The sequence below is a fragment of the Aricia agestis genome, chromosome Z, assembly GCF_905147365.1.
Source record: "Aricia agestis chromosome Z, ilAriAges1.1, whole genome shotgun sequence".
Taxonomy (NCBI): Eukaryota; Metazoa; Arthropoda; class Insecta; order Lepidoptera; family Lycaenidae; genus Aricia; species Aricia agestis.
Genome location: NC_056428.1, coordinates 26,870,702 through 26,895,003, shown reverse-complemented (window position 1 = coordinate 26,895,003; position 24,302 = coordinate 26,870,702). Strand labels below are relative to the sequence as shown.

General features: G+C 34.7%; 1 protein-coding gene across 4 annotated transcripts in view; it reads right to left on the bottom strand.

Annotated features, from left to right (window-relative positions):
* Positions 1-3,424: 3,424 nt before the first annotated feature.
* Positions 3,425-24,302, bottom strand: part of LOC121738739 (1-phosphatidylinositol 4,5-bisphosphate phosphodiesterase gamma-1) — a 31,022-nt gene continuing 10,144 nt past the window's right edge. For 2 of the 4 annotated variants that reach the window (XM_042130971.1, XM_042130973.1), the window contains exons 8-13: positions 22,557-22,753; positions 22,014-22,191; positions 21,471-21,536; positions 15,558-15,749; positions 6,891-7,716; positions 3,425-4,887 (exon numbers count right to left, since the gene is read on the bottom strand). In XM_042130971.1, the coding sequence (XP_041986905.1) occupies positions 4,637-4,887; positions 6,891-7,716; positions 15,558-15,749; positions 21,471-21,536; positions 22,014-22,191; positions 22,557-22,753 (1,710 nt within the window). In that variant the 3' untranslated portion in view covers positions 3,425-4,636. The remainder of the gene's footprint in view (positions 4,888-6,890; positions 7,717-15,557; positions 15,750-21,470; positions 21,537-22,013; positions 22,192-22,556; positions 22,754-24,302) is intronic. The other 2 variants (XM_042130974.1, XM_042130975.1) reach the window with 1 other exon arrangement.

The window sequence follows — 24,302 nt, the reverse complement described above, 5'->3', positions numbered from 1 at the left end:
AGATATGATCAAATGATCATAGAAATGATCCAATATAAATGATAATGTAATACCCCCCTAACACTTGCCACCAGGCTACGTATGTTTGGTCCTTCATGTCAATTGGGTGTCATAGCATTACATTAATTGAGATTCCATAATAAAAATTAACGACATGATAGCCATTAAAAACGACAAATTCAGTAAATAGCTACATGATGTCTTAAAAATTTAATATAATATAATTCAAGTTCGAAATTCAAACATTTAAAAGTCGCTCGCTGCACTGAGAAATTACGGTGATCAAATAAATTTAATAAAATATTGAATCAATTAATTTTCTCTCGCTTGTGTTTTAATTAACTGTTAAATTTGTGTATAATTGTTCAATTCACTTGGATTTAATGCATATTTTGATCAGCGTAATATCACCTTTAGAAATACACATAATTTACTAACATCAATAGATTATAAATGTTATCATTTAACATTACATTTAACAAATACAATCATTTATCATTATTTTAAGATACAGGTGTATTTTTGTATATTATGGAACAAAAAAATATTTTACTAGCTGATATTATAGTCTAAGAGCGAGTATTCCGCAGACTTACAGAAAGTAGCCAACTCCATATTAACGCCAGGTATAGTGTTTTATCTGCTACTTTAACGTAAGTCTGAGGAACACTCGCTCTTAGTCTAATAGTTACGTATAACATGAGACTTGTCATAAAATAGAACTGTCATAAATGGACAAATAGCATTGAATCACAATATAATACGTAAAAAATTCTTCGAAAAATTAAATATTATATTGTTACTGAACGATTAACGATATTCTACATAATATATAAAACATTTGTGTTCATTATCCGGTTTCTGAAGTTTTTGACATGACTTGAAAAAAAATTAACTGCCTATTCAACACCGTTGTCGATTTGTCGCAAGCTAATCAGAATAAATGAACTTCTGTAGAAAAATATCAGAAATTATCAATTATATTCGTAGGTAGTGAAGTTAACAAAGATGCAGAATAAATACATTCTTGAGTTAACATACTTTAAAATTGAGCACCTCAATTGATGTTTATATACGTGAAAAGAAATATATTTTTTAATCACATTAAGAGTTATAGTTAGTTATATAAAATATTATATATTTTTCATATTATATTTAATAGCAATACCTACATAATATACAATGTGTCCCAAAACCGAGATTGGCTCTCAAATTTTTTCTCTCTCACGGTTGTAAAATGGCAGCCATTTTAGTTTTCTCGGACTTTCACACTAATCTGACCAATACTTCTCATGTTAATATCCTATGAAGATAAATAATCGGCCAAGTGCGTGTCGGACTTGCGCACGAAGGGTACCGTACCGTCATAAAGCAAAAATAGGCCAAAAATTGTGTTTTTTGTATGGGAACCCCCCTTAAATTTTTATTTTATTTTATTATTATTATTAATTATTGAAGTAGACATATATTTAAGACTTTAGTGAAAATATCAATGCCTACCTGCTGCCATTATTGATACTAGAGATCGCCTAATGTTCAAAATTCGACCTTAGTTTCAACGACAGTAGGACTACTACCTATATTTTGTAAAAAATATTGACTTTATCATATTTTTTTCAACTCTTGCCTCTGTGACTCAGCTGATCTCAGACTGGCCGTGTAAGCATTGTCTAATAGTATCTAAGATTCAATAAAAAAAAACTATACTTAATCCATTTTCAATTTGTCACCTTGTTATCAACAGACTTCAACCATAAATAAAAGAGCATAATTCGTATGTATAGACTTGCCACTCAAAAATCTGTCATTTTTTTAGTAGTATGTGTAATGTTTTATTTGTGAAAAAAAAATATGATAAAAGCATAATCAAATAAAAATGTATCTCTAGTTTTAAGTTTTCTATGTAAACTGGTTATGTGTACATAAATTGTTAAATAAATAAATAATTTCAAAATAATATTATCTCGAAGCACTCCTTCACCATATAAACTATCACTGTGCAAAATTTAATTCACCTACGTTTCCCCATTTTATGTCAAAAGGGATACAAAGTTTTTGGCTCACGTATTAAATATTATGGGGGCCTAACCCTAAAGTATCGATTTTATAATTCATTTTTATACTTGAAAATTAGCCCCGAATTGTTTCATTTTCTAAAATTAGATACTACATTATATTTCTGAGAATTCGATCTGAGCAAAAACACGATATCTTAAAATTTTCTCGATAGAAAAGAATCACAAAGATGCATCTAATTTTCACGAATTTTTCATTTATTGCTATAACCGTGCATTGAACTAAGTTAATATTTTAACACATTGTATAAAATTCTATCATTGAGAGATCGACCTAGCGGATTTTTAAAATGTTGTATATTTATCGAATTATTGAGAAAAAACTAATTTGGCGATGAATCCGAGTCGTCCTTTTTCACCTGGCATATAAAAGACGGGCGTGCCGCGTGAGTGTGAAGAGAGAAGGACGATGTTTGATTTTTTGGGTTAGTCGCCCTCTTAATATATAGATAGAGCAAAAAAAAAACAAGTTTGTTGTATGGGAGCCCCCTTAAATATTTAATTTATTTTGTTTTTAGTATTTGTTGTTATAGCGGCAACAGAAATACGTAATCTGTGAAAATTTTAACTCTCTAGCTATCACGGTTCTTGAGATACAGCTTGGAGACAGACAGACGGATAGACAGACATCGAAGTCTTAGTAATAGGGTCCCGTTTTTACTCTTTGGGTACGGAACCCTAAAAAGGTCTCATTTTGATGATAGCTAAACTTGTGGACTACGCTTACAGAGGCAATATGTTATAAATTTGGTGGAATTAAACATAGAAAAACCAAATTTTAAGGAAAAAAATGTATTTTTTAATTAATGGTTTTTTGTGAAAAATCTGGCGCATTAAACTGGTTCTTTTTATTTTAAAAAGATAGAGGAGATTTTCATCTTAAATAAATTCCTTTACTTCTATGCTCTAAGTCAGATATTTAAACAATTATCTAAGTCAGATATTTTAACAATTTACTTATAAAGTATTGGTCAGAATTTTTTTTTCAAAACTTGGAGAAAAAAAATATTTAAAGCCAATTTGTCACTAAAATATGCCGTACATCATGACATTAAAGGATCTGACACCGGTGTCGGGACACAATATTGTATATGAAATAGACCTCATTTATATTTTCAAATATTTTTTTAGGCTTTTTTCCAAAATATTTATTTATTAAAATATAGTAATACACTAGTATAATAAGAATTATGCTATTTAATATTATTTCATGTTTTGTTAATTCAAAATTGTAAGATAAATTCGTAGATTAAAGCAATAGTTTTTAAAGTCATATTAATCACAAACAGTAATAATGTACAATTATAAGTAAAGGTTAAAACACCAATATTATATTTAAAATGGCTTCTCGAACCAAGTTACCTACATTTTTTTTTCAGTATATCACTAACATCAAGATTCATTGTAAACATTTCAACGGTTTGAAATATGGATAATATTTTTTTAATACCAAGAGAATATTGTGTGAAGATTCTTTCTACTTTATCGAAGACAAAAATCTCATTTCTCAAAAAAGAGACATACATCCAATTTTTATATGGAAGGTAGAATTATTACTAGATATTTGGTTTGATACAAGACAGTTACGTATTTAATTAAACATTAAGGTGCCGTGAGGATCGGAAAGTAAAGACTTTCCGATCCTCACGGCAAGTGACCGGGACCGACAAAAATTCTGATATAAAATGCTCTAAAAAACCCTATGACCCTAGGCTTTAGGTTTCATTTTGGTCTACGCAACTATAACGCAGCAGCTGCATGGGTCGCTAGACCGATGTCGGTAGAAAATAAAGATCTATTGGTTCGGAAAGTCTTTTAATACTCATCACGAGTACCACTAAATTACGTCACTATATAGATTTTAGTCAAAATAGATTGTTAGGATGGAAATACTTATGATTACAATATACCTACAAAACAAAATTAAAAATAAATCGTGAGCCTGCACGGAGTAGTTGCCGAAATATCATTAGTATTTCCATTTATCCTAGGAGGTCGTAATTCAGTAAATTTGGTAAAATATTTACCATAGAACATCAATATAGGTCAATTGTAGTCAAAACTTTGAGCTGAAACACAACACTTTTTATTGACATACATAATTTATGAATTCCGTACCACGTTTTACGGTTTTGACTATAATTCACCATAGATAAGTCAATTCCGGATAAGTCTTGATTCAAAATCGCGAAATTTGACTCAAAATGGCAGATCACCACTTTGAGTCAAGTATTATCATCCATATCGTAAAGTCACTTTTTAAATCCTTGTCACTTGAGATAATATACCTCTTTATAGAACTTACTAAACTGTACTTAAAATATTTGCATAATGTCTTTATGGCAGCGGATGCCCGTGTTTGACGTCTCGATATAATTTAACAGCAGCAGCAAAACTTTTTGACCTTCATCCAGAAAGTCAATTGTTCTGGCTCCTCAATCTCGAATCTCTCAACTTCACGTATAATTTCTGATCTCGGTATATCGGGCTCTCTAATCTCGTATATCTCTAAGCGGCGGACGTCAAAAACACTGCCTGCGGGCAATCCGCCGCAGGTAACTCTAGCGTTTGTTAGTCAGGGTAATATGAACGAGCAAAGAGGACAGTTCCAAGTCCTCAGAATACGCATTCCGTAGTATAATACTGCGGTATCCAGTCCGCAAGCATTTTATGGGGTACGTCGCTTGGCCAATGAAATTCGGGTCGCCGAATATATCTTCGTCTTGTACCAGAAACCGCATCATAGCCAAATCTGGGTTTGCGACTTCGAACTCGCAAATGTCGTTCCACACCGGATTTATTCCATTGTCGGCTGAAAAATATTTCTGATTAATAAATACTATTTTGGGTAGTAGCTAATCAGGGTAATTACAGATTCAGGGTAAATTCGGATAATTGAAGTTACCGCTAATTGCCATGCCATTTTGTTGTGCCACCGCAAAACATATGGTGTCAATCGAACAAGATACCTGTTTGTTTAGCGTTAACTTGAATTATCTGGACTTACCCTGTTTCTAAACTTACCCTGATTTCCCCTGTATATTTAATGAGGATTGGAGTGTCATGAAATTATTATTTTTTAACAAAAAATTGAAACCGACTTCCAAGGTAAAACCAATATTCTTAGAAATATGATCTAAAAAGTATGAAATCATTCTTATTCTTCATTAGTGCCTTTTTCGAAATTCGACTTAACCTCAACCAATTCCGGACTCAATTTTCATTCGTTTGAAGTCGACACCAGCCCAGAACTGAGATACTTGACATAAAACTTGGCCGGTACAGGAAGTCGGTTTCAATTTTTAGTTAAAAAATAATAATTTTACTCTTTTTAGTTATCTACAAGATAAGGATGTATAATTGTATACCTAAAAGATACGCATAACGATGGGTAAATAAGCATTACGAATGTTAACTATTCCCATTAAGTTACTATAAGCGAAATTGTGGTAAATGCTTGCAGTTATCTAAGCGATGCTGCAATTCCCAAACTTTTATCTTTAAAGGTTCATGAGTTCTATTCAGTGGCTTCGGATCAAGAGACACCTTCGTATGAAATTTCACTTTTTATGTTTAAGTTACTTACTAGAAACAACATCTTAACCACCATTTGTGTTTTAATAAATTTCAAGGATTTACCTTTATTGCTCATAGATCCCATTATCAGATCACCACTTTCGTAATGTTTATATGAAATTAAGATTCTATCCTATACAACAACAGAAGATTTTTGAAAATCGGTCTACAAACAGCGAAATAATCATCAAAATATCGTGAAATAAAAAAAATATCATGAAAATTGAAAAGTACCAATAAATGTGTCATAATGTGATGATGCATAGCATAATTATAGTTGTGATGATGATTAATCAAATTGATATATTGGCTTATGCCTTAAGTTGTTTAAACAACGCCAAAATCCCCGAACCTGTATCTATAAGGATTCAAAGTTCTGTTGGGTACCTTCGGAACCAGGGTAAAACCTGGTGCGAAATCTTACTTTTTTGTAGCATATGCCTCGAATACTTCAGAAAAAATCAAAATCACTACTTATATGTTTCCATACAAATTTCAAGGAGTCCACTCGATTTCTCATAGATCCCATCATCAGATCACCACTTTTGTGAACATGGTACAAAATTCGAGTTAAACCCTATATAACACAAAAATAATTTTGAAAATCTGACTACAAACAGCCGAGTAATCGTTGAACATACATAAAAAAAGATACATACAGCCGAACGTATTACCTCCTCCTTTTTGGAAGTCGGTCAAGAATAGTAACAAAAACAGTGCCAATGCTAGCAAAACCCTGACCCGGTATAACAACGCGAGATTATGCTCGAGCTTGCATTTTGCATTGCGATCGTATGCATTAAATCAGCGACCGACCGAATTGGGAATAATACATATTTTTACTTTCATACGAAGGTTGAACAAAATATCCATATAGATGACAGATTTCATTTCACTTTCAACACCATTCGACTGATCTGAACGTTGAACAGTTTTGTTGATATCAAACTAATAGTTAAAGCTTACTATCGGATTAAAACCATCTTAAGTTATTCTTAAGGCGCTGAGAACGTATCGGCCAAGTTTGTTATTGAGTAACGGCCATTCCCAATATTTGATCTATCTCTGGTTTTGCCCTACTAGAGATAGGAATAGCTCAAATTAGACATTAGAGACATATATTTTATGTCAATTGTGAGCTATTCCTATCTCTAGTAGGGCAAAACCAGAGATAGATCAAATATTGGGAATGGCCGTAAGTGTAAAATAGTAGTTAATACGAGCCTTAGAACAACTCACCCACAGTTTTGGTTGCCAGCTTGAGACCAGAGTCTTGTTCGGTGCCGAAAATCTCAACTTCGACAAAGGGGCTAGCGGTTCCTCTGCCAGACTTAGCAAGATGTCGAGCAGCAATCACTCGGAGCGACACTATTATGGCCTTCGAATTCGTGCGAATCGGCGCACGTCTATCAAAAGGATTGTAACCTTCTTCCATCATAAAGCTCGGTTTCAGGACAAACCCGCATCCACCATTTTCCCTGAACTTTCCCATGTTGAGCTGCATCGCTTTGTCCGGCGTCTGGTAGTTAAGTGCCACCATTTGGGAGCCAGCATTCCAGAAGGGTACAGGATTATAGTTGGACGAGTCGATTCTTTGACCCTTGGGATAGATCCTGCTCATTTGAACCCCATGGTACTTCATAAAGAACGCCGTTTCTTGCTGGCACATGAGTCTCTCTGCTTTGGTCTCCGGGAAAGAAGACATTTCATTGAAAATGAAGCCATTATTGCGTAGTTTTTCCTGATTAAACGCAACGGACCGGCAGTATACAATCAGATCCGACATTTCTTTAGCGATGCGCCATTCCCTCTCCATTTTGCGGTGTCTGAGAGATCGGGCGCTAGCGCTTTGGGCCGCTTCTTTGATGGCGGAGAGCCATTCTAGGGCGTTTTCTCGGGAGGAAGCCGCCATGTCGAATGGCGCACACATGGATGGGGTTTGAATGCGAACAATCCACCTCGCGGAACCACCTTCTTCGCCTACCACCAGTTCGACAACTGCACCTAATACATCTACCACTCCCTTCTGGAGGGATCCCAGTGCTGTATCGTTCTCCAGGCCACTCTGTAGACAAATTTTTTTGATTAGTACTTTAATGGATAGATAGGTTAAATGTATTTTTAACAAAAAAGAGAGGTGTTATAAGTTTGACGTGTCTGTCTGTCTGTCTGTCTGTTTGTGTGTGTATCTGTCCGTGGCATCGTAGCATCCAAACGGGTGGACCGATTTTGATCTAGTTTTTTTGTTTGAAAGCTGACATGATCGAGAGTGTTTTTAGCTATAATTCATCATCATCAGCCTGCTCAGTGCTGGACAAGCAGGGTTTATCTAGTTCATGAAAGGCCGTTAGCAACTTGTAGTCGTTTGATGGGTTTTATATTTCATTCTAGTTCGTGACATTTGTGAATATACAATATACGTATACACATAATAATGGAAAGTATAAAATGAATTCGCATTGCGCGTGGCCAGCACTCATCCCGGGGGTCCTGGGTTCGAGTCCCGCAGGCGGAACAAAAAGTTTTCAATGTTCCTGGGTCTTGGATGTGTATTAAAATAAAATTTCAAAAATCTTATGTATAATATTATAAAAAATCCAGAAATATATCGATGGAATGAACATTTTAGTTCTAATACGATTCAACAGATGGCGTTTTATTTTTTACTTTATTGTAACATAGAACTAATCATACTTATTAGTTAGTATGTTTTTGTTTATAGTTTTTAATACGTTAGAATATTATGTTTAATAATATTATCACTTGGTATAATAATAATCAATCTATCTTATCTTATGTAGAACTCCTACTGCATTTCTAATCCATACTATCCATACTAATATTATAAATGCGAAAGTATCTCTGTCTGTCTGTCTTGCTTTCACGCCAAAACTACAGAACAGATTGCAATGAAATTTTGTATACAGTTATTCTAGAGTCTGAGAAAGGACATAGGCTACATTTTGATGTGGGAAAATATCTTATTTCCATGAAAATATCGATGAAAATGAATTCGCATTGCGCGTGGCCAGCGCTCATGCCGGGGGTCCTGGGTTCGAGTCCCGCAGGCGGAACAAAAAGTTTTCAATGTTCCTGGGTCTTGGATGCGTATTAAAATAAAATTTCAAAAATCTTCAACATATTTTATGTATAATATTATAAAAAATCCAGAAATATATCGATGGAATGAACATTTTAGTTCTAATACGATTCAACAGATGGCGTTTTATTTTTTACTTTATTGTAACATAGAACTAATCATACTTATTAGTTAGTATGTTTTTGTTTATAGTTTTTAATAGGTTAGAATATTATGTTTAATAATATTATCACTTGGCATAACAATAATCAATCTATCTTATCTTATGTAGAACTCCTACTGCATTTCTAATCCATACTAATATTATAAATGCGAAAGTATCTCTGTCTGTCTGTCTGTCTGTCTGTCTTGCTTTCACGCCGAAACTACTGAACCGATTGCAATGAAATTTTGTATACAGTTATTCTAGAGTCTGAGAAAGGACATAGGCTACATTTTGATGTGGGAAAATATCTTATTTCCATGAAAATTTCGATGAAAATGAATTCGCATTGCGCGTGGCCAGCGCTCATCCCGGGGGTCCTGGGTTTGAGTCCCGCAGGCGGAACAAAAAGTTTTCAATGTTCCTGGGTCTTGGATGTGTATTAAAATAAAATTTCAAAAATCTTATGTATAATATTATAAAAAATCCAGAAATATATCGATGGAATGAACATTTTAGTTCTAATACGATTCAACAGATGGCGTTTTATTTTTTACTTTATTGTAACATAGAACTAATCATACTTATTAGTTAGTATGTTTTTGTTTATAGTTTTTAATACGTTAGAATATTATGTTTAATAATATTATCACTTGGTATAATAATAATCAATCTATCTTATCTTATGTAGAACTCCTACTGCATTTCTAATCCATACTATCCATACTAATATTATAAATGCGAAAGTATCTCTGTCTGTCTGTCTTGCTTTCACGCCAAAACTACTGAACCGATTGCAATGAATTTTGTATACAGTTATTCTAGAGTCTGAGAAAGGACATAGGCTACATTTTGATGTGGGAAAATATCTTATTTCCATGAAAATTTCGATGAAAATGAATTCGCATTGGGCGAGGCCAGCGCTCATCCTGGGGGTCCTGGGTTCGAGTCCCGCAGGCGGAACAAAAAGTTTTCAATGTTCCTGGGTCTTGGATGTGTATTAAAATAAAATTTCAAAAATCTTAAACATATTTTATGTATATCCATACTAATATTATAAATGCGAAAGTATCTCTGTCTGTCTGTCTGTCTGTCTCGCTTTCACGCCAAAACTACTGAACCGATTGCAATGAAATTTTCCACACAGTTATTCTAGAGTCTGAGAAAGGACATAGGCTACATTTTGATGGGTCAAAATATCTTATTTCCATGAAAATATCGATGAAAATTAATTCGCATTGCGCGTGGGCAGCGCTCATCCCGGGGGTCCTGGGTTCGAGTCCCGCAGGCGGAACAAAATGTTTTCAATGTTCCTGGGTCTTGGATGTGTATTAAAATAATATTTCAGAAATCTTAAATGTATTAATTTATGTATAATATTATAAAAAATCCAGAAATATATCGATGCAATGAACATTTTAGTTCTAATACGATTCAACAGATGGCGTTTTATTTTTTACTTTATTGTAACATAGAACTAATCATACTTATTAGTTAGTATGTTTTTGTTTATAGTTTTTAATACGTTAGAATATTATGTTGAATAATATAATCACTTGGTATAATAATAATCAATCTATCTTATCTTATAGAACTCCTACTGCATTTCTAATATATGTGACAAGTTGACAGCAGACGGCGCTCTAAAATAAAGGAGTTCGAGTGTACCGTGTTGACCTATATTCCATCCAGAAAATATATCAATGCAATCAACATTTTAATTCTAATATATGAAAACAGATGGCGTTTTATTTTTTAATTCATTATTGTAACAGAACTAATCATACTTACTTTATTATATATTATTGTTTTTATTCATAACTAGCTGTTGCCCGCGACTTCGTCCGCGTGGACTTTATAGCGCGCGGTGTCAACAAAATTTGTGTCAAATTTAAAAACTTTTTAAAACCCTGGTAAGTGGTACCTACCCCTCTTAGGGCCGCACTACACCGGAATGGCAGCGCTGAAAGTGCTCGCCTCGCCGCTGCCATTCCGGTGTAGCGCGGCCCTTAATTAATCAAAATACCCAAAAACAGCTATGCAGTGTGCACATAATCTATACTAATATTATAAATGCGAAAGTATCTCTGCCTGTCTGTCTGTCTGTCAGTCTCGCTTTCACGCCAAACGCCAAAACTACCGAACCGATTGTAATGAAATTTTGTATACAGATAGTCTAAAGCCTGAGAAAGGACATAGGCTACTTTTTTACTGGAAAAAAGGGTTGTAAGGGGTTGAAAATGCGTAAATTTGTTCAAATTAAGTTAGTTCCAACAATTCATAATAGATGGCGCCGTGCGTCTTCTACATCGCGCTGACGCTTGCTCAAAAGTCTTCCTATAAGACGTGGTATCATCTTACATTTAAGTTTCGATTTTTTTCGATTGTTATATCTATTCCACGGTATTAAATAACTCAGTACTTTATCTGTGCAGTGACGTAACCTTAAATCTATCAATGATAAATAGTTTATGGGTAAAGTTGTGTAATTGGAGGGCTAAATAAATTTTAAAATTTGGCATAAAATATAAAGTTTAATATAAAAAAATGAAATACTTATTGTGTGCACACTACACAGCTGTATTGATTTAAGGGGTACCAGGGTTTTTTATAAAAGCTTTTGACACCAATTTTATTGACATCGCGCGCTATAATCTGAAGTCCACGCGGACGAAGTCGCGGGCAACAGCTAGTAATATTATAAGTAGGATGGGTATTATTAGTGACGTTTAAAAAGTGGGGTAGAATCTACGGTAGAATTGATGTTTCTAACCACTCATTTGATTTTAAAAAGTTTATAAAGAAAGTTATCTTAAAATACTATAAAAATTAGGTGAGGTAATAGCCATTTATATAAGTACTAGCTGTTGCTCGCGACTTCGTCCGCGTGGACTTCAGTTTATAGCGCGCGGTGCCAACAAAATTGTTGTCAAATTTAAAAGCTGTACTATAGGTACCGTGAACATGTCATGCCTTGAGACAGCATCTTGGCGGTTGTAGTCGAGATCAGAGCCGAGATCAAAGCCTGGGAGGAGTGGCTTTCCACTCTGGAGCGGGGTCCTTAAGGTATGCCCTATAAATGGGGAAGGCATAAGTTTCACCCCGCCCACCACTCACCAAGAGTCTCGATCCAGAGCTGCGCTAAAATGTCGTTTCTGCCCTTTTTCCATCCAGAGCTGACTGATCACCACTGATAATGGCCCAGTCATCGGATGACTCTGATAAGGAGGAGGTTTCGCCTGTGACCAGTAGTCAACCATGACGTACCTACTACCTCTGCCTGGTTCTTGACAGTCTCTGGACGTTTAAAAACCACTTCAAGCAGCTGTCTGAAAAGGTGAAAAAGACTGCTGGAGCATTGGTATGGCTCCTCCCGAATCTCGAGGGTCCGACCTTATTTGCCGCCGTCTTTACCTTGGCGTCTTTATGTAGATGGCATTAGTTACTACCTAAAAAACGTTCCGAAATTGTTATTAAAAAACGGGCAAGAGAGTATTAAAACAAAAACATATTTTTAATCCCAGGCAACACCATAGTATCTTCAAACATTTCTTTTAAAGTCGGGTTTTGTATAGCTTATCCTCATTTTTATAGCGATTTTAGAAGATTTCTAATCAGATACGTAGTATTAATTCTATGATTACATATTTGAAATTTTCAAAACGCGTTTTCTCGAAACTCACTTTTTTGAGATAATACGGTATTTGGTTTCATGTGCGATTTATGCCAAATTTTAAAGCTTATTTAACCCCCCATTACACAACTTTACCCATAAACTATAATTTATCATTGATAGGTTTAAGGTAACGTCACTGCATACTGCATGGATGAAGTACTGAGTAGACAGTTATATAAAATCGTAGACTGTAGCTTGAGATGGTACCACCTCTTATAGAAACACTTAAGAGCAAGCGATAGCGCGATGTACACGACTCTTAGCGCCATATGTTATGAATTTTTGGAACTAACTTAATTTGAACAAATTTACGCATTTTCACCCCCTTACAACCCCTTTTTCCAGTTAAAAAGTAGCATATGTCCTTTCTCAGGCTTTAGACTACCCTGTGTACAAAATTTCATTACAATCGGTTCAGTAGTTTTGGCGTGAAAGCGATACAGACAGACAGACAGACAGAAATACTTTCGCATTTATAATATTAGTATAGATAGTATAGATTCATAACATATCCGATTTATCTTCAAATCTGTCATAACTCATACTTACTGCTACAGCGACAGTTAAAGTACACCTCTTCCACGGCGAATGGCATATTTTAAGCTATCTTCTTACCTTTTTTATTATTATTAAAAGCTTTTATTTAACTTGCTCTGTATGTATGTAAGTATGTACGTTACGGTGGAATTTTGGACCTCAATTTTGAAGTAGATAAATTTATCCGATTGAGCTGAAATTCTACGTACTCGTTTAGTTTGGATGACCATGCACGATATGGTATGTGACATATCATATCGTGCATGGTCCTCCAAACTAAACGAGAGTAACTCGGAGACGAATGTAATGTCGTTTATATCCAATAATTATGGCAACTAAGCCAAGATAGGGGAATAGACAAACAGTTATTTTAAAGCACTTCTGTAATATGGGTATCAAATAAAAGGGCTAATTGAGAATAAATTGAAAAGTCATTGTACAGTCGTGTCGTGTCGTGTCATGTCGTATTGTGACGTGACGTATCGTGTCGTGTCATGTCGTAATGTTACATTACGTGAAGTGACGTGACGTGTCGTGACGAGACGTGACGTAACGTTCGTGTCGTGACTTTACGTGAGGTGACGTGAAATGACGTGACGTGACGTGACTTCAAGTCAAATCCAGCCGGGTTTCAGCCGGTTGATTCCGGTCACTTTCGTTAAATGAAATTTAACTTTTTAGTCATGCAGAAATAAAGAGAATATAGCAACTTGCTAAATATAGATTTTTCTTAAGGACTTAAGTTAATTCTTCGAATTCTATTGTTGTCGCGGTCACCGGTGTCCTTATGGGGCTTGAATCTTGATGGGTTAATCAGAATTTAAGAAATTATTGAAATAAAACAAATTACTATCAAACAGACTAAGAAATCTAGCCAGATATAACTAAAAAACAAAAAATAAATTATAAACAAAAAACTTTTTGATAAAAGCTTTTATTTAAATAGTCTAAAAAGAAGAAAATCAATTTCTCCTTAAAAATTTTAACTATTAAGTTTTAATCCTCAATCTATACTTAATATTATAATTGGGAAGAGTTTGTTTGTTTGTTTGAACGCGCTAATCTGAGGAAGTACTGGTCCGATTTGAAAAATTCTTTCAGTGTTAGATAGTCCATTTATCGAGGAAGGCTATAGGGCTATATATATATATATATATATATATATATATATATATATATATATATATATATATATATATATATATATATATATATATATATATATATATATATATATATATATATATATATATATATATATATATATATATATATATATCTTCTCCTATTAGTTTTAGCGTAATAATATATATATTATTACGCTAAAACTAATAGGAGCGAAGAAATAGAGGAAAATGTGGAAAAAAACGGGGGAAATTATTTGAAAGGGCTTATCTCACGAACTACTGGAGCAATTTTTCTGTTACTGGGCACAGAGACCACGTGAGGCATCATAGGCTATTTTTTGTGGACTAATTTGTCTGTGAAATATCTAATTTAAGCGGGCGAAGCTGCGCGGAACGTTATATTTCGCGTGGTCACGACATCACGCGTAAATGGCTGGACCCATTTTGCTGAAATTTGGTATAAAGATACTTTGAGTCCCGAAAAAGTACAAGGTATACTAATTTTGTCCTGGAAAATGTACGGTTACCGCACAATAAACTTTTATGATTATCGCCTAAACTATTCAATCTATTTTGATGAAATTTGGTATGGCAATACTTTCAGTCTCGGGAAAGGGCAAGGGATACTTTTTATCCCGGAAAATATACGGTTCCCGCACAATAAACTTTTAATGATTCTAAAAAAAAGCTAAGGTTTGCGCGGACGAAGTCGCGGGCAACAGCTAGTACTTTATACAATTTGCATGATACTAAAAGCTTGTCGCGCGATTTGTAAATAAACTATAGTTTGTGCGTTTTATGATAATATGCGTGACACATTATAATTGACAATGACAACAATGACAATAGGTAAGTTACCTAACAAAAATTAATCGATAATTTAAAAATATCGAATCCCTTCGTAAAGGAATTGCAATTGAAATTATCGATTTCGTACCGACATTTCAGCGGTGCTGGCGATTTAAGATGGCGGCCTTTTTTATCGATTTGATTTCGATTCAACAGAGTCAATCTCTATTGACATAAGTTCCGTTTCATGCATCTGAAATTTTTATGTTTAATTGTACTTAAATATATTTTTAGACTATGATTTGAACCGAAATAATTCTAATGCATTTTTGAGTGCTTTATTTTGTTCGTTTGAATCAGTTTTCGAACGTAAGTTAAATACAATAATTTTTAAAATGCCGAGGGTGGAGAAAAATATTACCAAATCCAATTGGCGGCTTCACCAATTGGAATAAGAGACAGAAGTATATTTATATCCCTATCTCGCACGGAAAACCAGATTCAGAACAGGTTTCAACCTTTATGCTACACTTACAATATCAGGCATGTGCGGCACTTCGATCTCTTGCACGTAGTTAGCTGGGAACCAGTGGTGGCGTTTCCCTCCGTAGTCTCCCCTCCACCACCCTTCATCAGGTTTATCCACGTTCGTGATGATAGCGTGCTTACAGAAAGACAGCTCGTCGTCCTGCCGAGCGCGGTAGTCGTATAACGCTTTTACTGTCACCTAGTTGGAACAAACGTGAAATAATAAAATAAAAAATTATAATATAATAAAATAAACAACGCTTTTACTTTCATCTGGGTACAAGAAAATAAAAATAATAACGCCTTTACTGTGTAACCTGGGTGTTTAAAATAAAGGTAAAATAAAGGATATTCAATATCAACTTCTGAAAGAAACGTAAAATAAACAATAGACTATTTTTTTTTTCTTATCGGTAATTGAAAGACACTTAAAAATAGATACATCGTTGAAAGAATGACTCTGATAGCTTAAAAATTCACCAAGATATTATGACAATTCAAATATCTCATAAAAAAGACCTGCCCGAAACGCTCCATACAAAGTGCTACGAAAGTATGACGTCAGTCTTTCGTAGTTTGTACGCATCGGGAGACAACTTTGTTCGACAGGTATATTAAATATTGCGTTTATAAAAGTGGTTTCATAACAAAAGTTGCTTTTAATTGCATAAGTTATCGAATGGTATACAAATATTAAGAAATTTAATTGAAAAAAAAAATCGACTTGAATATCCAACTTTGAAGGCGCATAACAAAAAAATACAAATGCTATCAAGCTGAAATTTTGGGAACACTTATTTTTTACCGTGATTTCTTTATTTTATTAACAAAATTCGCTAATCTTTGACCTTGTCATCATCCCTATTATGTTTTTCTGTCCACAGGGTGGAATAAAATTTAAAAAGGTAATCAGACAATAAACGCGAAAAATAGTAGCAACTTTCTACACAGTGTTTATGTTACACAATGTTTTGTCCTCAATAAGTGTGAGCTACCAGGTATTAAAATAAAATATTTCTGCTGATAATAGTGGAGTGTATTCTAAATAGATTAACAATTATAGTATAATATTTGACTGGTCGCCTATGAAGATAACGTGGGAATGAAACGTCAAACTATTATAATAATTATATTAATATAGCGATCGCTGCGTAGCAGGCGCGGTCGCAGTCTAAAATTTTGGAGGGGGTCAGACAGTAGCGGGGGGGGGGGGGAAGACAAGACAGTAGCGGTCATTGTCTCCCTGTCAAAAAACTTGCCATTTTCTTAGATAGAAACTGCGATTGACAAATGTCAATGAAGTGTCAGCTGATGTTCCTAGTTTAAGGGCGATATGGTATTATCAGCGACCACATAGCCTCTAGACGCCTAATGCAAGGCGAATACTTTCAGACAATATGTAAGACTTATAGGTCTTACTTTAGATAATGATAGCGAAATCTGTCTTAGTATCGACCACATCCGTGACCCATGTACATCTCATGCGTTTCATACAAAATATTTTTTTTACTGTCAAGAATCAATTTATTCAGAGCTCAAGTTACACTGGTCTGAATCCATGACGAAAGCATTTGACATAAGTCATATCCCTTTCTATCAAATACAAATTAGTAATGCTTATCCTTTCTTCCGTTATCGTCACGCGCCACTAGTGATGTGATACCAACTATCTTTCAGAGGTATATTTTTTTTCAATCGAAAATCGAAACAAAGCGTGATATTATGCTCAAGTCATTTTGAGTAGAACTGTTGTTAAACAACTGATTAATGATTATAATTTATAGCGTATAGCTATACGTGGGAGAGCCATGCTTCGGCACGAATGGGCCGGCTCGACCGGAGAAATACCACGTTCTCACAGAAAACCGGCGTGAAACAGCGCTTGCACTGTGTTTCGCCGAGTGAGTGAGTTTACCGGAGGCCCAATCCACTACCCTATTTCCTTCCCTACCCTCCCCTATTCCCTTCTCTTCCCATCCCTACCCTCCTCTATTACCCTATTACCTCTTAAAAGGCCGGCAACGCACGCGCAGCTCTTTTGATGCTGCGATGTTCCTCTATTTCTTCGCTCCTATTAGTTTTAGCGTGATAAAATATAGCCTAAAGCCTTCCTCCGTTAATGGGCTATTTAACACTGAAAAATTTTTCAAATCGGGTCAGTAGTTCCTGAGATTAGCGCGTTCAAACAACCAAACTCAACCGCTTTATAATATTACCAGCTGTTGCCCGCGACTTCGTCCGCGTGGACGTTAGTTTATAGTTGTTCCTATACATCAATTGAGTCGTTTACGCGCAAATCAGAAAAGTATATAATTGTGTGGGAACCGCACATTTTCCGAGACTCAAAGTATTTCCATACCAAATTCCATCAAAATAGATTGAATAGTTTACGCGCAAATCATAGAAGTATATTGTGCAGTAACCGTACATTTTTCCGGGACAAAATGTATCCTATGTTCTTTTTCGGGACTCAAAGTATCTTTATACCAAATTTCAGCAAAATGGGTCCAGCCGTTCCACGCAGCTTCGCCCTCGTAAATTAGACATTACACAGACAAATTAGTCCACAAAAATAGCCTATGATCCTTCATGTAGTCTACTTCTTATCTGTGCCAAATAACAGAAAAATTGCTCCAGCAGTTCGTGAGATAAGCCCTTTCAAATAATTTCCCCCGTTTTTTTTCCACTTTTTTCTCTATTTCTTCGTTCCTATTATTCTTAGCGAAATAAAATATAGCATTTCTCTATAAATGGGCTATCTAACACTGAAAGAATTTTTCAAATCGGACCAGTAGTTCCTGAGATTAGCGTGTTCAAATAAGCCCTTTCAATAATTTCCCCCATTTTTTCCACACTTTCCTCTATTTCTTCGTTACTATTAGTCTTAGCACGATAAAATGTAGCCTATAGCCTTTCTCGATAAATAGGCTATCTAACACTGAAATAATTTTTCAAATCGGACCAGTAATTCCCGAGATTAGTGCGTTCAAATAAGCCATTTCAAATAATTTCTCCCGTTTTTTCCACACTTTCCTCTATTTCTTCGTTACTATTAGTCTTAGCGCGATAAAATATAGCCTATAGCCTTCCTCGATAAATAGGCTAACACTGAAATAATTTTTCAAATCGGACCAGTAGTTCCTGAGATTAGTGCGTTCAAATAACCCTTCAAATAATTGCCTCCCGTTTTTTCCACACTTTCCTCTATTTCTTCGCTCCTATTAGTATTAGCGTGATAAAATATAGCCTAGCCTTCCTCGATAAATGGGCTATCTAACACTGAAAGAATTGTTCATATCGGACCAGTAGTTCCTGAGATTAGCGCGTTCAAACAAACAAACAAACTCTACCCAATTATAATATTAATATTATAGATAAGTATAGATAGATAGGCTAAGGGAATAAGCAGAAGAGAAAAGGGATAGGGAATAAGGTATAGTGCAGTTGGCTAGAAGAAACACATCAGCGCAAGCGCTGTTTTACACCGGTTTTCTGTGAGAGCGCTGTTTCTAATCGGGTTTCTGTGAGTCTATACTCTGTGGTCTCTCATGCTAACACGTATTTTTTATTTGGCACGAGAAGTATTATATACTCTATTTTTAATTGGTATTTAGCACAAGAAACATACCAACTTATCTCATACTAACATCCCCCCTCTATATCAAGGGGATGGGATAGGTTAGGTTGGGTTTGATATTTTTTTGTTGTTTCTGTACTAATAGTATGTTACATACCAAATTTCAGCTTTCTAGGATTTAAGGAACTACCCTAACAGTTTTGATGATCGGTCGGACTGTGGGTTTTTGGACACCTATAAAATCCAAAGTATAATAGTAACAATATTCAAACTTTTCGCATTTAATTATTATGCTCATGTCATAATATCTTGAACATTTCAACTATCTGGCATTATCCAAACCAAAGTTACGAGGGTTCAAAAATACGACGAAACGTTTCGAGAAGAGGTAGGTAGTGCCCTTGCGAGGCACTGGTGGCAATGCTGAGTTTTTACCTACTTTATGTAAAATCTCCTAATATCTGCCATTTTTCGATACATTTGAACCTCAGACGGGCTGTGTACACAGTTTTTTCAAAAGAAGTGTTTATGTGACACAAATATAAGTATTACTGTTTAGTGTTTCACATAAAACTATCAATGCATCATGTGAGTAGTCAAAAGGGCCATGTTCGGGACTATAATACAAACCATATTGTGTATTATTTACAGAGATAAGTTTGATTTTCTCAACGCTACGGTAGCGTAGAAATAAAAATTTGCTACCATTTTAGTATGTAGAGTAGCGTAGAAACTTTCTTGCAGTAGAAGTATCTACGCAACCAACGCAATAATTCATTGCCAAATCAGCAAAAATTGGCGGCCTCACCCATAAGGGACCTGCGCAGGCGCAGCTAGCTGCACCCGCGCGCCCCGTTGCGGTGCAGCCGCAACAATTAGAAAATTCGTTTGACAGACAATAGCAAAACATAGTACTTATAACTTTATAGTTGTCTAAACTCAGAATACACTGTTAAAATATTTATTTTTTTAAAAAGAGGAGTTGATGAAATTACTTTCTGAAAATATAACATACTTTCGCAATTTAGATAAGAATACACTTTTAAAATATTTGTATTTAAAAAAGTAAGCGTAGCGTAAGTAGAGGCTTGATAATTTCAACAAATGGTTAACCCGAAGAGGAGTTGATGAAATTACTTCCTGAAAATATAACATACTTTCGCATTTTTTTGCGATGATATTGGCATTTCGCAAGCGGTTAAAACATTAAGGGCCTGTTTTACTACTTCCTGATAAGTGCCGATATGAATACACTGTTAAAATATTTGTATTTAAAAAAGGGGCGAATTTTGTACAGTTCTCCCATATAACGACTAAGTAGAAAACTGCCATATTATGATACTGTGCTTAGGAGAGCGAAGACGCGAGCTTAAGCTTAAGCTATCTTATCTTAAGATAGTAATAAAATATACGCAAATAAAACTATATTTAAATATATTTTAATCGTAAAGTAAAAACATCCAGTACCACAAGAAGTCGTGTAAATTAATAGACATTAAATCATGTCATTACAATGTGACCATGACAATAACAATGATGGTACCAGTCAATGAAAAATAGATATTGCGATTTGCATAAATAGTGTTATCTAGAAATTATGCAACTGTCTCATTATGCTAGTGATTAAACTAATGTATACTTAACAAACATATTTTACAAATACCATAATACATATAAATAGGTCGTCAGCTCGTCACATTATGTAGTACTACTTGTTTGTGTAGTTTCTCATCGTAAATGTGTTTAACTAAACTGATAATATTCGTAATACCTACTTGTATATCACTTTTTAATCAAATAATATATTTTATAATTTTTATGTTAATTATAATGATTGCTAATGTTAAGAACAAATTTTAACAATGGTAATGTTGAAATAACATTATATTACTATCTCTCTCGTTTCTCTATGTAAGCGTAATGCATATTAGTAAAAGCTTGATAATTTCAGCAAATGGTTAACCCAAAGAGGCGTGAAATTAATGAAAATAATGAAATTACTTCCTGAAAATGTAACATACTTTCGCAATTTTTAGCGATGATATTGGCATTTCGCAAGCGGTTAAAACATTAAAGGCCTGTTTCACCACTTCCTGATAACTGTCGACTGCCGGATATAGGCTATCTAAAACTTATTTGACAGATAAAATATGGATTACCTCTCAGATAAGTTGTGGATAAACTAACCGGAACTTATCAGAAAGTGGTGAAACAGGGGCTGGGTAATATACCTTACATTTGAATGTATTAGTATCCATGTAACGATGCCATACACGGATGTGTCGCAAATATTTGGTGATGATATTTTCATAACGCAAGCTGTTAAAACAATAAGTAACATACCTTAGATGTGAATGAATTAGGATCCATGTAACCGGGTGTGCCATACACAGATGTGTCATCAGGTTCCTGAAATATTAAACACCATTTAACATTGTCTGACTTTTTATTAAACACTCAAGTAAATAAATAACCCATGGGCGTATATAAGGGGGGTGTCCTGGGGGTCCGGACCCCTCCCATTACTATCCATCTTATCTGTCCAATTTCGACAATAATATATGTACCTCGGCGATTAAAACCGGTGCGGTACATGTATAAAAAAATAAAAAATATATAACTCCAATGCCAAAGAAATATACATACGTGTATTCGAAAAATACAATATTTGGTAATGCCGTATATGCAATCATAGATTTTAAGGAAATATTCAAGGTCTGCTTTGTTTGTCTGGCATATTGAAAACATGACAAAGATAGCGCTGCGATGCTGCGTAAATATTTCTATTTGGATGGGGGTTTACTCCCATGGTGCTGACAATATGACTCTTACTGCCACTTGGACCAGTGGCAGCAAGCGTAACGTGTTTTGTATTTATATACTCACAGCGATAATTTGCCTGACAATAGCTTCACTGATCGGAAACCACAGCTTGACTTTCTTGTATAGAGGATGTTTCTCATAGTACGATACCAGTTCTACCAAACTCTCGAATTTCACACTTCCGATAATATACAGTCTGCCCTCTTGCTTGATTCTGCAGTGTTTGATCTCGCGTTCGCTTCTAAAAATGTCACCAAGTTGAGTAAGATGCAGGTAGATATTGTGATATCTCATTCAACAGGTCTTCTCTCAATTATCCAGTTTTTTATTTATGTGCCTAATATTCGTTTAACCGTTTTTAAAGCATATGAGCGAAAATTAATTATTATGTATAAGTAATTTAATGTTGGTATGTAATTGTATCTGAGACTATAATTATTATTATTAACTTAAATAAATACATATATGTAAAACGTCGAATCTGTTCATCGATCGCATACTTCTATATTCCAACGGTAAGGATGATTTGAGTAGTTCATTATGTTTTTATTGAAATTTTATCTAAACTTCAAAATATATTAATGTTCTTAATAAAAAAAAACTTACCTGAAGCTGATAGCATAATATCCTTGTTCCTTCTCACTGGGTCTGACGAGGAAAGCACCTTCTGTATTGGCCTTCCTCAGTAATTCTTCTGCTTGTATTCTGGTACAGAATGGATGGTACCACTCTTTGCTCTCGTGTTTTTTTGGCTGTGGCACTGGTTCTTTGAGCGTAATAAGGAACTCCTTAAAGAAAAAACACTATTAAAAACAATAAACGGTATACTAGCAGCTAGGCTGCTAGCAATGATAATAATAAAAATAAAAACTTAAAATAACATAAAATTATGTTAAGTAAATTAAAATTTTCATCTGCTGTTGTTAGAAATAAAACACAAATCATAATAAAAATAAAATAAAATTAAAAGTAGCCTTAGGAGCCTTGAGAACTTTTTTTTTAATAAAATGAAAACCATTTCAGATATTTCAAAAAATATCGGGTTGTAAAGTACAATCAAAACATTTTTGAATGGAACTCAATTTCGCTAATATATAACGTGCCATGTTGGCCACGTTTGCAGCGGTCGATTCGTTGATCCCAATTTTCTATGACTCAGACACATTTCGTTTATTTCGCGTTTAATTTTGACTCTGACATCTACCAACGTCGTCGGCGTATCCAACGACTTGACGCAGCCCCAAAGAAAAAATTGAGACGTTAAATGGCACGAACGAGGCGGCCATTTCTTGAGATAACTTGCTCATTAAACTTGCTCTTCAATAAATCGATTGTAACGTGTGCTGTGTGGCTTGTGGCACCGTCCTGTCGAAACCTCATGGGGCCTCTACACTCTACAGTCTACACGATGAGCCATCATGGACAATCACAGGTGATCACGATCGTGTAGAAGGCATAATCGTTTGCGATTGGCCACGATGGGCGTCGATTGAGCACAATCGCCGCTGTATCGGTTTTTCGTACAATCATCAAAGGAAGTTCGGCCATGATTATAAGCGTGTCCAGTTGTCCACACGATCGCCGATCACTCAGTTCGTATTTGTTTACGGTACGGTACGGACGCATGCGGTAATTGACATGTGAACAAAGTTGCTAAAAGCTCAGCTAGCTGATTATTCATACTTTGTCTGAAATTATAAACTCTTACTATTTATAATTATATTAATATAAATTATTTGTACTATTATTTATAATTATTATATTTTTATTATTTAATTGAAATAATACTTCATTTGTTTTATTTATTATTATTTTTATTTAAGTAAGCTATTTGACTGACCCTAGCCTATACAAAAGTGAAAAAAAAATTGGTCTTTCAGCGCTGCTACTTTCACAGTGAACTCTCTACAGGGAATACGTACACACCCTAAAGTATTATCACTTGTTTTTGTTACACCTTGTATATTAAAAACATATAATATACAAGAATTGCTCGTTTAAAGATATAAGATAAGTATAAATAAATGTAAACTCTTATTATTTATAATTAAATATATATAAATGTTTACTCTAAAACAGTAAACATTTTTATAATGGTTATAGACACTAAATAAGTAAATAGTAGCAGCTGCTAATGTTTCGACGTCCATTGATAACCGATGACAATTAACAAATGGAGGTGCTGCGATGGTGTAGACAGATCCGCGATCATGGTCACATTAATTGTGACCATGATCGCGGATCTGTCTACACCATCGGCACATTCTAGATTGTCCATTATGGCCTATCGTGTAGAGGCCACATCAGGCTGTCCAAGTCCAAATATTCCAATTAGGGCCAAAAATAATCGAT